Source organism: Macaca mulatta, chromosome X (assembly GCF_049350105.2).
Source record: "Macaca mulatta isolate MMU2019108-1 chromosome X, T2T-MMU8v2.0, whole genome shotgun sequence".
In the NCBI taxonomy this organism is placed as follows: Eukaryota; Metazoa; Chordata; class Mammalia; order Primates; family Cercopithecidae; genus Macaca; species Macaca mulatta.
The window spans coordinates 141,539,558-141,552,336 of record NC_133426.1 but is presented as its reverse complement, the minus strand read 5'-3'; the positions used below and the strand labels follow the sequence as shown (position 1 = coordinate 141,552,336).

The window sequence follows — 12,779 nt, the reverse complement described above, 5'->3', positions numbered from 1 at the left end:
ATTTGCTGGGGTTTTTTATGAACTGAAGTTCAATGTTGTCAAATGCTTTTTCTGCTACTATGACCAAAGAACATCAAGCTTTTAAAATGTATTGAGACTTGTTTAATGCCTTAGTAAATGGCTTATCTTGGTGAATGCACCATATGCACTCGAAAACACTGTGTATTAGTTGTTTGATACAGTGTTCTAGACATGTGTATTATTCTTTAGATTTTCTATGTCCGTACTGGTATTTTGTCTAGTTCTTATATTAAATATTGAGAAAACATTGTTAAAATTTCCAATTTAAAAAATACCTGGAGTATACTCTCTTGTTTGCAAATGCCTGTTTCTCTATCTGTACCGGTGTAAAAGAGTAGGTAGAAATATGGACTCCATCTTAAAATGATGATGAAATAAGGTCATGTGCACGAGGCACATCTAACATTTCTTTGTACATATTAGGACCTCACTACACATTTCTTCATCATTTTTAAGTATTACAAATTAATATGTTTTTGTTTTGGCAGAGGGGACAAGGCTGGATCTGATGTCATGGCTACTTACATGCAAGTTCTTTACTCTCATCTTGATGGCCTTGATTACATACATTGTGTAGATGTCAATTCATCGAATGGGTTCAAATGACCCATGCTGGTCTGAGGTTCCAGCGTTGCCCAGGAGAGTCCTGTTCAATGCACTCTGTTGTCTAGTCTTCTTCTAACACTAGAGATATAAGAATATTCATTAAACTCACTTTGGAAATGGCTGGACAGTTGGTGAGAGAGGGACTCCAAAATCAGCCAGGGTAATATTCCCACTGAAGTAATAATAGTACAGGAAAGCACTGAGAATGATGATTATAGTCAGGGTATTACTCAGCTTTGGCTTCTAACATAGGCTGTCTCTGTGTGATTCCATGAAGGTAGATCAAGCTGGGAGTAGTGGAGCCTTTGGAAGGATTATAGGCAATCTTTTAAGTTGAAAGTCAATTTGAATGTACATATCCTTTAACCTTATATTCTCTACACAAGCAGCCCAGAACCACTTTAGAATAAATTCTCCTCCTTAAGGTTTCTTGCTGAATGTGAATGTGGCCCCCAAATTTGTGGGTGGTTACATCTGAATTTTTTTTTTAATGTTTGATCCTTGTATTTTCTCACAACATCTTATGGGCAGGTATTCCTTTTTTCTTTCACCATTATACCTGGTAACTTTGCTAACTCATTATTTAAATATACTTATATTCTTTTGGGAAGTTGGGAACATCTCAATGTTGGAGACCTCCTTAAATTTTGACAAGGTCTAAATTCAACTTTGCTGTTGTCTTCATCCCTAAAAATGTCATTTAATGCTCAATATCTGAAAGTTGATTAATAGGCATTCGTATTATAAGTTAAATATTGCTCTCTATAGAGGCTTAAAAATGATTTTTTAAAAATCCCTAGCTGTATTACTTTTATACCTTCAGACACCAACTATCTCCACCAGCCCCATGATTTGGGGGATGAGAGAAGGGTGTGAAAGTAGAATTAAAAGTATTCCGATTGTCTCAATTATGGTAGGGCAGAAGAGAGGGAGAAAATAAACATTTTGTAAAAGCCTTACCTTTTTGGTGATAGAGGTGAAACAGGACGCTACAAAAAAAGGAATTTTATTGTGAGAAAAAGTATTTATTTTTGGGAATATTATCTTTATTGAAATTAAAGTTTTAGTAATGATAGAGGCAAAAAAAATTCCCTCACATTACTCATGAGAATATAATTTGTAAACAATTGTTCTGGAGTGAGATTTTTAACAAACAGTTAAAATCGTATGGCCTTTGATATATACATTAGTTTTAGGAATCTATCCTAATGATCTTACCAAAACTGTGTTTGCTTCTAATGTGAGTAAATATGCAGTCCTCCACTCAGGTTGCAGAACGGGTACTATTGCAGTCTTTAGCCCAAGGCCCAAATTAACAGGCTTACTATAATTTCAGGGTTGTGAAATCCTAAATGTTCTCTTTTTGATCATGTGATAATATGCTCTCAGCAGCCTAAGACATAGCAATAGCCACAGCAGGGAGAGAAAAATAGGTTCTAGGATCAGCTAGGCACTATGGCAGGGCCTCTGCAAGCAGTGGGCTAAAGGGGACAGGCATTAGAATTGGGGTACTGCCTCAGGGTTGGAAAAGAAGGACCCACTAAAGTGAGAGTTGGGGGTAGAATGAGTTTGGTGACCGTCTGTTAAGGAGCAGTAAGAAAGTGGGTATGAAGAGGATTGGGGACGAGTAAAAGAATGTGGTACAACCGTCAAGAGGGCCAAAAGCAGCGGTGTACAGGGAAGAGAAAGAGCTCAGTTCTGGGCCGGCAGCTAAGAATCAAGCCAAGCAGCCTTCCCTGAACCACGTTCTCCATCATCATAAAGTCAGGGATCGTTCATGCACATAAAGTCCAGGTACTTTCAGTATTGGGTCCGTGATGAGCTTCAGTGGTGGTAAGACAGAGGGACTTTGATTGCCCTCACCAAGTTTTGAAGGCTTTGTACCCTCCTTTTATTCTTTACTGTTCAGATGTGATCATTTCCCCATGTCATTAAATAGTTTGAGATCATCATGGCCTTTCATTTTACTTTATTTCACCGGGTATGTATTCTGACTGACCTTTGTCCGTCCCATACTTGGTCCCAATAGATTTCATACTTTTCATTTTAGGCTCTTTGCTGCTCAGAACTGCTTATTGCTGTACCTGTGTAGTCTGAGTGACCTTCATGATGGAAGACAAAACACTGCTGCAATATCTATAGAAGCAGGCAGGTCATCAGACCTCCGCAGTGGCACCTGGAGGAAGCATCCCTACGTCTAGGACTTCTGGTACTCAATCTCTCAGCCTACTCCTTTGGTCCTCCAGCCTCCTAGTGACAGGCAAATCAGGGACACTCACAAAGGGTCCCTTTGAAATCCCCTTCCTTACTACATCTCTGCCTTAAGGTTGACTCTGTGTACAGGATTGTACTTAGGGCACTGGGAGTAAGTGGGGAGTGACCTCTCACTAGTATATTCTACCAGGATTCCCCTGAGAACCAAGGTCTCAGGGCACTGAACCATCCAAAGCCTACTTTGTTCCCCTATTAAATCTTTGTAGATCTAAGCGTCACAAAAATTTGGGTAAAGTTATCTTAATTATAGGTTTCAAGTCATTACTGGTCCCGATCATCAAAAGAAAGAGGTTAACTGTATTTCTGTTCTCTTTCTTATATTCATCTTCCATATTGTCACTTTTTATGTTTCTCCATCCTTTGGAGGTAAGGCCTCTTGCTTGGGTATTGATCACATTGCAGAGAATGAAGTGAAGGAAACAAACAAACAGTGACAACTGAAAAGGTGAGACTGCAAAGTAATACAAAAGAACCCCTTCTACTCTTACAAATGCCATTCCTTTGTCCCTTTATGAAATCCTGTGAAGATGTTCATGATTGTGAATTATTACCCTACCCAAGACATTTGCAGCACAAAAGAGGACCCTTGAGATGATAAAACTAGCATAGATCAAGGAATAATTCTCATTCTTGTAGGAGGAAGAAAACTGCTGGGCATCGTTGTTGAGGGAGGTGAGGAGTTACTGACATTGTTCAAAGGATACCCAGAAGGTCCCTGCCCATTCTACCTACCTCCAGAGCCAGTGGACAGAGAACACAGGGGATATGCTGGACCTACTCAGTAATGTAAACTGCTTCCAAGCACTTTTCCAACCACTTCAGCAGAATCTGTGTTTAAAACCAAACAGTGAATATGCTTAACACAATCTTCCTTCATACCCATCCAGGAAGGTGACTGTCAGCACCTTGAACTGGCCTTCATGATTAGCCCAGTTTCAGTTGTTTTAAGAGCCCTATAAATCATAAAAACTTTATTTTATTAGGCAATTTGAATTGCATCTCTGATTTCAAAAAGATTTTGACCTATTATATGCCAAACTACAAATTAATGATGTTTCCACTACTTCTGGGAATACAAATATTATCACATACATAATACAGATAATAATGTACCTCCACCTCCACATACAGCCCTATGAATCACTGCTGAGTGGCAAAATTTCACCTATTTAAATGAAGAGAGAGAAGCAATAAAGTAAACAAACATAAAAAACCCTTGTGATCTATTCCTCATTCGTATGCTCTGGAAAAATAACACATATTAGAAATGGGGCAGAGAGGCCAGGCGTAGTGGCTCATGCCTGTAATCTCGGCACTTTGGGAGGCCAAGGCTGGGTTATCATGAAGCCAGAAGACTGAGACCATCCTGGCCAACATGGTGAAACCCTATCTCTACTAAAAATACAAAAATTAGCCAGGTGTGGTGGCACGTGCCTGTAGTCCCAGCTACTCAGGAGGCTGAGGCAGAAGAATTGCTTGAACCCAGGAGGCAGAGGTTGCAGTGAGCTGAGATCATGCCACGGCACTCCAGCCTGGGCGACAGAGCAAGACTCCATCTCAACCACAACAACAAAAAAGGCAGAGCGTTGTTGACTGAGTGCTGCCCTACAAGCCCACCTTAGGATAATCTGCTTCTGTTGGGATATTGAGCTTTTCCCAGAGATAGATGGGGTGGCAGAGGCATGTTAGCACAGTAGATTTCAAAGATTTGCATGCAGAGATACGTTGAAGAGAATTTTTTTTTTTCTGCCCATTAGGGAAGGTGGTAATTGTATTGTGTTTCAGGTCATTCATTAAACAAGTTTGTACCTAAATTAACTACAGTTCTGCATTCCTTTCTCCACCACTTACCCAATTAAAGCAATATAAATGTAAATGCTTTTTCTGAAGTATCTAAGCCATTTTGCTGGTTCCCTGATAATGCATTAAATAAAACTGTAAGAAGTGTTCACCAACAAATGTGTGAGATGCATGGCTTGTAACCATCTGGGGTATATGCTTTCAGACAGTTTTTTGGAAAAGAGGGAAGAAAAAGCACCCTATCTGACTATTCCTTATCTTATCTTGGCCACAGTCAGATTAAGGTTCATTTCCTAAGGGGCACAAAACTTGACTTGTTTACAACATTAATCATCTGGGATTAGTCACCGGTGGGATCTCCATTTGCAGGACACCACAGGACTCTGTGTCAACATCAACCATAGCGTGGCAGGACATATAGTTTTTGAACAAGATATGGACCCCATTTACAGAACCAGGGAGGGAAAAGTGCCATATTGACTGAGACCATTTCTTTTCAATAATGTCTGACATTTATTGAAAATAAGGAAAAGACTTTCTCCAGGTAGTGTATTAGAGCAGAGCAGAATGCAGGGGTTACTGTGTTGAACAAAAGGCACACATCAGAGAGACAGTTGCAAACTCAGAAAACTGGGTTATAGGCAAAACTAACTGGTCCACAAGAGAAAATGAGAGACTCGATTTGGCTGCCAGGCACACCTGGGTCTAGGCTGGAACACAAGAGGTTTCTGGGGGTGGGGAGGAAATAGGTCTCGCTGAAGGTGACAGATCCCTTGGGGGGCCAGCTGTCTGGATCACTGTCCAAGGACTGTGGCCAGCCCAGATACCTCCGAGGTGAGTCCAGATCACTAGGAGCAGCAGTCTGTCAGTGGGATGCGATGGATGGCGATGGCAGTGGCAGCGCAGGTCTGTGGGCAGAATGATGTAGTCGTCTGGCAGTCTGGTGGGGAGGAGGGGGCTTGGCAGCGGCGGCAGTGGGTGGTCTGTCCAGTGTGTAACAGGAGCCCAGCTTGCAGCTGGAGCGCAGGACAGCGTCCAAATGTGCATGGGAGGGGCTGGCTGGCTGGAAGGAGAGGGCGGCGGCTCGCTCCAGAGTGAGGCCCAGGGGCGGCAGCAGGAGCCTGGAGCGCTATTCCTGGAACAAAGGCAAGCACTACGCGGGAGGGGACAGGAGCGCAGGGGACATCGCGGCGGCTCGAGGGGGAGGGAGGTGCGGAGGGAGGGCGCCTGTGGCGACCCTGGCGGCGGCCAGTAACACAGCGGGCCCTCCCCAGAGCACCCGCCCCCAGGCTCGAGGGTCTCCCGGCCTAAAAGTCCTCGTCCTCCTCCCATCCAAAGACCCGCTTCATCTCGGCCAGGAAGCCCCGGTAATCATTGAGGAGGGGGCTCTCCTTCTTGATGTAGGGGATCACCCACTGCAGGGCGGGCCCCGTGAGGCGGGTGATGAGGAACGTCACCTTCAGGGCGTCGCTGGAGAATGTGTTCTCGTCCACGAACATGTAGGAGCCCGTCTGCACGATGAACTCCGGGAGCCGGTCGGTATCGCCATCAAACGTCTCGGGAAAGGGAATCGGGTTCCTCCAGCGACGCGTCGCAGGTCGGATCGGCAAGGCCAGGAGGGCCTTTATCAGCTGCACCCGACCGTCCATCGCTGCTCTTCGCTTCGCTGGACGTCAATGGGCTCCACCCGGCTCTGCAGAGGTCAGTACCGAGGCGTCGCCGGAAATGCGTGTCCACGAAGGCCTGCCCAAGCTAGGGTGGGCGGGGCCACGAGCGGGGCTCCAGCCCTCTCATGGACTCCGCCCACAAGGCCGGGTGTTCCCTAGTACGCAGGCGCGTCGTGGGGCACACACTTGCGAAGAAGGGCCTAAAGCCCTCAAGGAGGCAGGGTCCTATCGGAGAGGCTGGGCTGAGGGTTCCTAAGGTGGCGGGACGGGGAGCAGGGGAGGAACCAGGGAGACCTGGTGGTGTACGGGGCGCGAGGAGCTCGCTCCAAGGGTATGTTAGGGGCCCTACCTAGTTCTGGTAGTTGAGGAGTCCTCCCGCTGCACTGGTCCCCACCTCTCATCAGCCCTTGGGTATGCATTCGGGGAGCCTTGGCCCTGGACGCCACTAGTATGAGGTTCTGTGAACACATTTTCCTGCTCCTTCTTGCGTCTCTCAACCAGATTATTGGCTCCCTACTTTGCAACATTAATAGAGAAGCCCCACATATTAGCAAATATAATCCAGAGCAGCATGTTCAAAGAGTAATGCACCACGCTTGAGGGATGTATACTCCATTCTCCATGATGTGATTATTAGGACCTAGTATTTGATAGCACAACAGGATGACTACAGTCAAAATAATTTAATTGTACATTTAAAAATAACTGAAAGAGTGTAATTGGATTGTTTGTAGCACAAAGGATAAGTGCTTGAGGGGATGGATGCCCCATTTACCATTATGTGATTATTATGCATTGTATACCTATATTAAAGCATTTCACGTACCCCATAAATACATATACCTATCATGTACCCACAAAAATTAGAAAATAAATTTTTAAAAAGAATAATATACCACAAGCAGTTAATGTAAGGAGAGTTAAATATTAAGAAATCTCTTAATTTGTTATAAAAGCTGCCCTCAGTTCTCTGTCACGTTGCCCTGTCTCTAGGCAGTTCACTACACTGCAGCTTGTTTCTTCATGGAACAAAGGGAGAATGTTTCTCCTTGAAAGATGGAGTCATGTATAAACTAACATAATCATGGGAGTTCATCACCTTTGCCACATTCTCTTGGTTAGAAGCAAGCCATAGTCCCCACCTACACTGAAAGGTATGACCAGGATATTGGGATGTTGGGGGCCACCTTAGAATCTGTCTGCCATAGCATGGATATACAAATTTGGTGATCCATTCATTTGTTGGAAGGTATTTGGCACATTTACAGGTTTTGGAAATTACAAATGAATCAGCTATAAGCATTTACGTACAGATTTTTGTGTGAGCACAGATTTTCATTTTTCTAGAGCAAATTCCTAGAGCAAAGATTTATGTCATATGGTTCCCATTAAAAACTCTCATCAAACTTAAAAGGGAACTCCTAAATCTGATGAAGAGCATCTACAAAAATCCTACAGCTGTCATACTCGAAGGTGAAAGCCTGAATGCTTTTCACTCTTAGATCAAGAACAAGACACATAGAGGGAAACAACACACACTGAGGCCTATTAGAGGGTTGAGGGTGGGAGGAGGCAGAGGATCAGGAAAAATAACTAACGGCTAATAAGCTTAATACCTGGGTGATGAAATAATCTGTACAACAAACTCCTATGACACAAGTTTAACTATGTTAACAACCTGCACTTGTACCCCTGAACTTGAAAGTTAAAAAAGACGAACAAAACAAGTACATATGCCCACTCTCATCACTTTAGTGCAGTATTGTACTGGAGATTCTAGACAGTGCAATGAGAGCAAAGAAAATAAGGAAAGGAAAAAGTAATAAAAGGCATCTAGATTGGACAGGGCAAAGGCAGACTTTTGTTATTCATACACACTAGGATCGTGCATATAGAAAACATATTTTCTAAGATCAACAAAAAGTACTAGAACTAAGAAGCGAGTTTAGCAAGGTTGCAGGACATAGGCGAATATACAAAAATCAATTGTATTCCTAGTAACGAACAAGAGAAATTTGAGCTAGAATTTTAAACACCATAAAAACGTAAAAAATGTTAGGGTTAAATATGACAAAAGAGATGAGACTTGTACCCTGAAAACTACAGAACATTCCTGACATACATTACAAAATATCTGAGTAATGCAGAGATATATTTATGGACTGGAAGATTTAATGTTGTTAGTATATCAATCCTCCCAAAAATTGATATATAGATTCAAAGTCCCAGTGAGTGTTTTAACATATAAAAAACAACTAATTGCTTCTAAAATTCATAGGGAAATGCAAAAAATATATATATATATTAGCAAAAACAACTTTGAAATAGAAAAAATAAGTTGGAGGACTGATAATATTTGATTTCAAGATTTATAATAAAGCTACTGCAATTAAGACAATGTGATATTGTTATCAAAATAGACAAATATAGTCATCCCTTAGTATTTACAAGGGACTGGTTCCAGGATCCCTGCAAATACCAAAATCTGAGGACGCTCAACTCCCTTATATAAAATGGTATAATATTTGCGTATAACCTATGTATATCCTCCCATATGCTTTAAATCATATCTAGATTACTTATAATACCTAATACAATACAAATTCTATGTAAATAGTTGTTACCTCATATTTTTAATTGTACTCTTTTTCTAATTTTTACTTTTATTTCAATAGTTTCTGAGGTACAGGTGGTTTTTTGTTACATGGATAAGTTCTTTAGTGGTGATTTCTGAGATTTTAGTGCACCTGTCACCCAAACAGTGTACACTGTACCCAATATGTAGTCTTTTATCCCTCACTCCCCTCCCATCCTTCCCCCCTGGATCACCAAAGTCCATTGTATCAATCTCATGCCTTTGCATCCTCATAGTTTAACTCGACTTCTAAGTGACAACATACAATATTCGCTTTCCCATTCTTGAGTTAACTTCACCTAGAATAATGGCCTCCAGCTCTATCCAAGTCGCTGAAAAAGACATTATTTAATTCCTTCTTATGGCTGAGTAGTAGTACATGTTGTATATATACCACATTGTCTTTATCCACTCGTTGGTTGATGGGCACTTAGGTTGGTTCCATATCTTTGCAATTGTGAATTGTGCTGCTATAAACATGCATGTGCATGTGTCTTTTTCACAGAGTGACTGATTTTTCTTTCCTTATTTCCCAGTAGTGGGATTGCTGGATTGAATGGTAGTTCTACTTTTCGTTCTTTAAGGAATCTCCGTACTGTTTTCCACACTGGTTGTACTAATTTACATTCCCACCAGCAGTGTAAAAATGCTCCCTTTTCCCCACATCCATGCCAACATCCATTTTTTTTAGACTTTTAAATTATGGCCATTCTTGCAGGAGTAAGGCGGTATCTCACTGTGGTTTTAATTTGCAGTTCCCTGATAATTATGTTATCTTCTAGAATTAGTGATGTTAAGCATATTTTCATGTTTGCTGGCTGTTTGTGTATCTTCTTTTGAGAAATGTCTATTCATGTCATTCGCCCACTTTTTGATGGGATTTTTTTTTCTTGCTGATTTTTTTTTTAGTTCCTTGTAGATTCTGGATATTAGTCCTTTGTTGAATGCATAGTTTGTTAATACTGTCTGTCTACTCTGCTGATTATTTCTTTTGCTGTACAGCAGATTTTAGTTTAATTAGGTCCCATTTATTTATTTTTATTTTTGTTGCATTTGCTTTTGGGGTCTTGGTCATGAATTATTTGCCTAAGCCAATATCCAGAAGAGTTTTTATGTTATCTTCTAGAATTTTTATCGTTTCAGATCTAAGGTTTAAGCCTTTGCTCCACCTTGTTGAATTTTTTTTATAGGGCGAAAGATGGGGATCCAGTTTCATTCTTCTACATGTGTCTTGACAGTTTTCCCAGTACCATTTATTGAATAGGATGTCCTTTCCCCAAATTATGTTTTTGTATGCTTTTTTAAAGATATGTTGGTTGTGTTTGGCTTTATTTCTGGGTTCTCCATTCTGTTCCATTGGTCTACATGCCTATTTTTATACCAGTACCATGCTGTTTTGGTAACTATAGCCTTGTAGCATAACTTGAAGTCAGTAACTGCGATGCCTCCAGATTTGTTCTTTTTGCTTAGTATGACTTTTGCTATGTGGGTGCTTTTTATTGGTTCCATATGAAATTTAAGATTGTTTTTTGTACTTCTGTGAAGAATGATGATGGTATTTTGATGGTAAATGCATTTAATTTGTAGATTGCTTTGGGCAGTATGGTCATTTTCACAATATTGATTCTTTCCATCCATGAGCATGGGGTGTGTTTCCATTTGTGTCATCTATGATTTCTCTCAGCAGTGTTTTGTAGTTCTCCTTGTAAATATATTCCACCTTTTTCATTAAGTACATTCCTAAGTATTTTTATTGAAGTTGTTATAAAAGGGATTGAGTTCTTAATTTGATTCTCAGCTTGGTCATTATTGATGTATACCAGCAAAAATCCTCAGTAAAATACTAGCTAACTAAATACAACAGCATATCAAAAAGATAATATGTTATGATCAAGTGGGTTTCATACCAGGGATACAGGGATGGTTTAATATATGCAAATCAATAAATGTACTATATTTATTGGAAGTCAAACTATTGTTGTTCACTAATGATATGATTCTATACCTAGAAAATCCTAAAGACTCATCCAAAAAGCTCCTAGATCTGATAAATGAATTCAATATAGTCTCGGGATACAAAATCAATGTATACAAATTATTTTTTATTATTTTTTTCCAGAATATTTTGATCAGCCGTTGGTTGAATCTGCAGATGCAGAACCCATGGATATAGAGGGCCAACTGTAGATGAATAGAATTGGATATGTAATTCAGAAATAGACCCACACATATATGGATAGCTGATTTTTGTAAAGTTTTGTAAAGGCAATTCAGTGGAAAAGGGATAATCTTTTCAAAATGATGCAGGAAAAGTTGAATATTCATTTACAAAAAAATTAATTTGATCTATATCTCATACCACATGCAAAAATTAACTCAAAAAGGTTAATAGACCTAATGGTAAAACCTAAAATTATAAAGCTCCTAGAAGAAAACAGGAAAAAAAACCTTTTGAAACCTTGGATTAGACAAAGATTTCTTAGCTATCACAACAAAAGCACAATTCTCATAAGCAAAATTTGGTAAATTGGACTTCATCATATTAAAAAGCATGTGCTCTTCAAAAGACAATGTTAAGAGAATGAACACAGAAGGCACAGGCTGGAAGAAAATATTTGTAAATGGCATATATAATGAAGATTTGAATACAGGATACATATAGAACTCTCAAAACAACAATGTAAATGTCAACAACCTGATTTAAAATGGAAAAAATATCTGAAGAGACACTTCACTAAAAAGGATAAATGTATGACAAATAAGCAACAAAAAAGATGTTCAGGGACATACGAATTTTATGTTTCTTAATAGTAGGAAGTAAAATCAGTCAAATGCATTTTCTGTGTCTATGTGTGTTCTGTGTTCCCTAATTTATGCAGTTAGGGAATTGCAAATTAAAACCTCAATCACACCTATTAGAATGGCTGAAGTAAAAAAGAAAATCAACAAATGAAGAACCCAGAACAAAACAAAACCTGACGATACTGAGCGTAAATGAGTTTGCACAGCAACTTAATCTTTCATATATTGCCAGTGGGAATACAGAATGTTAGCAACTTGGGAAAACATATTTGGGAAACAAGTTTCTTTCATCCAATTTTACACACTATAATTCCTCCTCCACTGAGATGACCACTATTCTGAATTCTATAAGCATTTAGCTTTGCCTATTTTTAACACTGATATAAAGTGAAATCCTAAAGTATATACAAATTTTGTGCCTCACAACTTCTATTCAGTGTAACATCTGTAGCACTCCTCCATATTGCTGTGTGTACTAATACAGAGTTCCATTGTATGACTATGCCATAATTTATTTATCCATTTGCCTACTCTAGTAAAATATAAAAATAATAATATGCCATGATTAAATGAAATTATCCCAGCAATGCAATGTTGTTTTATGAATCAAAAATCAATTATAACTACCGTACTAACTAAAAGGAACTGTAGCAGACAAAATGGCAATCCCCCAAAGATGTGTGTGTCCTAATTTCCAGAACCTGAAAATATAAAGCAAGAAGGAATTAAAGCTACAGACAGAACAAAAGTTGCTAATCAGTTACACTGAAAATATGAAGATTATCATCGATTATCTAATCATATGAACTCTTAAAAGTGTAAGATGAAGGCAAAGAGGATTAGAAAGAAGCCACATGAGAAAAATTTGACACCCACTATTGCTGACTTTGAAGAGGAAGAAGGTGGCAATGAGCCAGTAAATATGGCATCCTCTACAAGCTGGGAATGGCCCTCATATTACAGAGCAAGAACAC

The 12,779-nt window shown here is 39.8% G+C and overlaps 1 protein-coding gene and 1 long non-coding RNA gene across 2 annotated transcripts in view; both read right to left on the bottom strand.

Annotated features, from left to right (window-relative positions):
• The window catches only part of LOC144338726 (uncharacterized), a 48,307-nt gene extending 47,622 nt beyond the window's left edge, over positions 1–685 (bottom strand). Inside the window, exon 1 of the long non-coding RNA XR_013413052.1 lies at positions 547–685. This is a non-coding gene — a long non-coding RNA (uncharacterized LOC144338726). The remainder of the gene's footprint in view (positions 1–546) is intronic.
• A 4,503-nt stretch (positions 686–5,188) lies between these two features.
• Positions 5,189–6,436, bottom strand: FAM127A (family with sequence similarity 127, member A). The gene is given in 1 exon segment (NM_001194127.1): positions 5,189–6,436. A coding segment is annotated over 1 exon segment (342 nt). The 5' UTR covers positions 6,351–6,436; the 3' UTR covers positions 5,189–6,008.
• Positions 6,437–12,779: the final 6,343 nt, after the last annotated feature.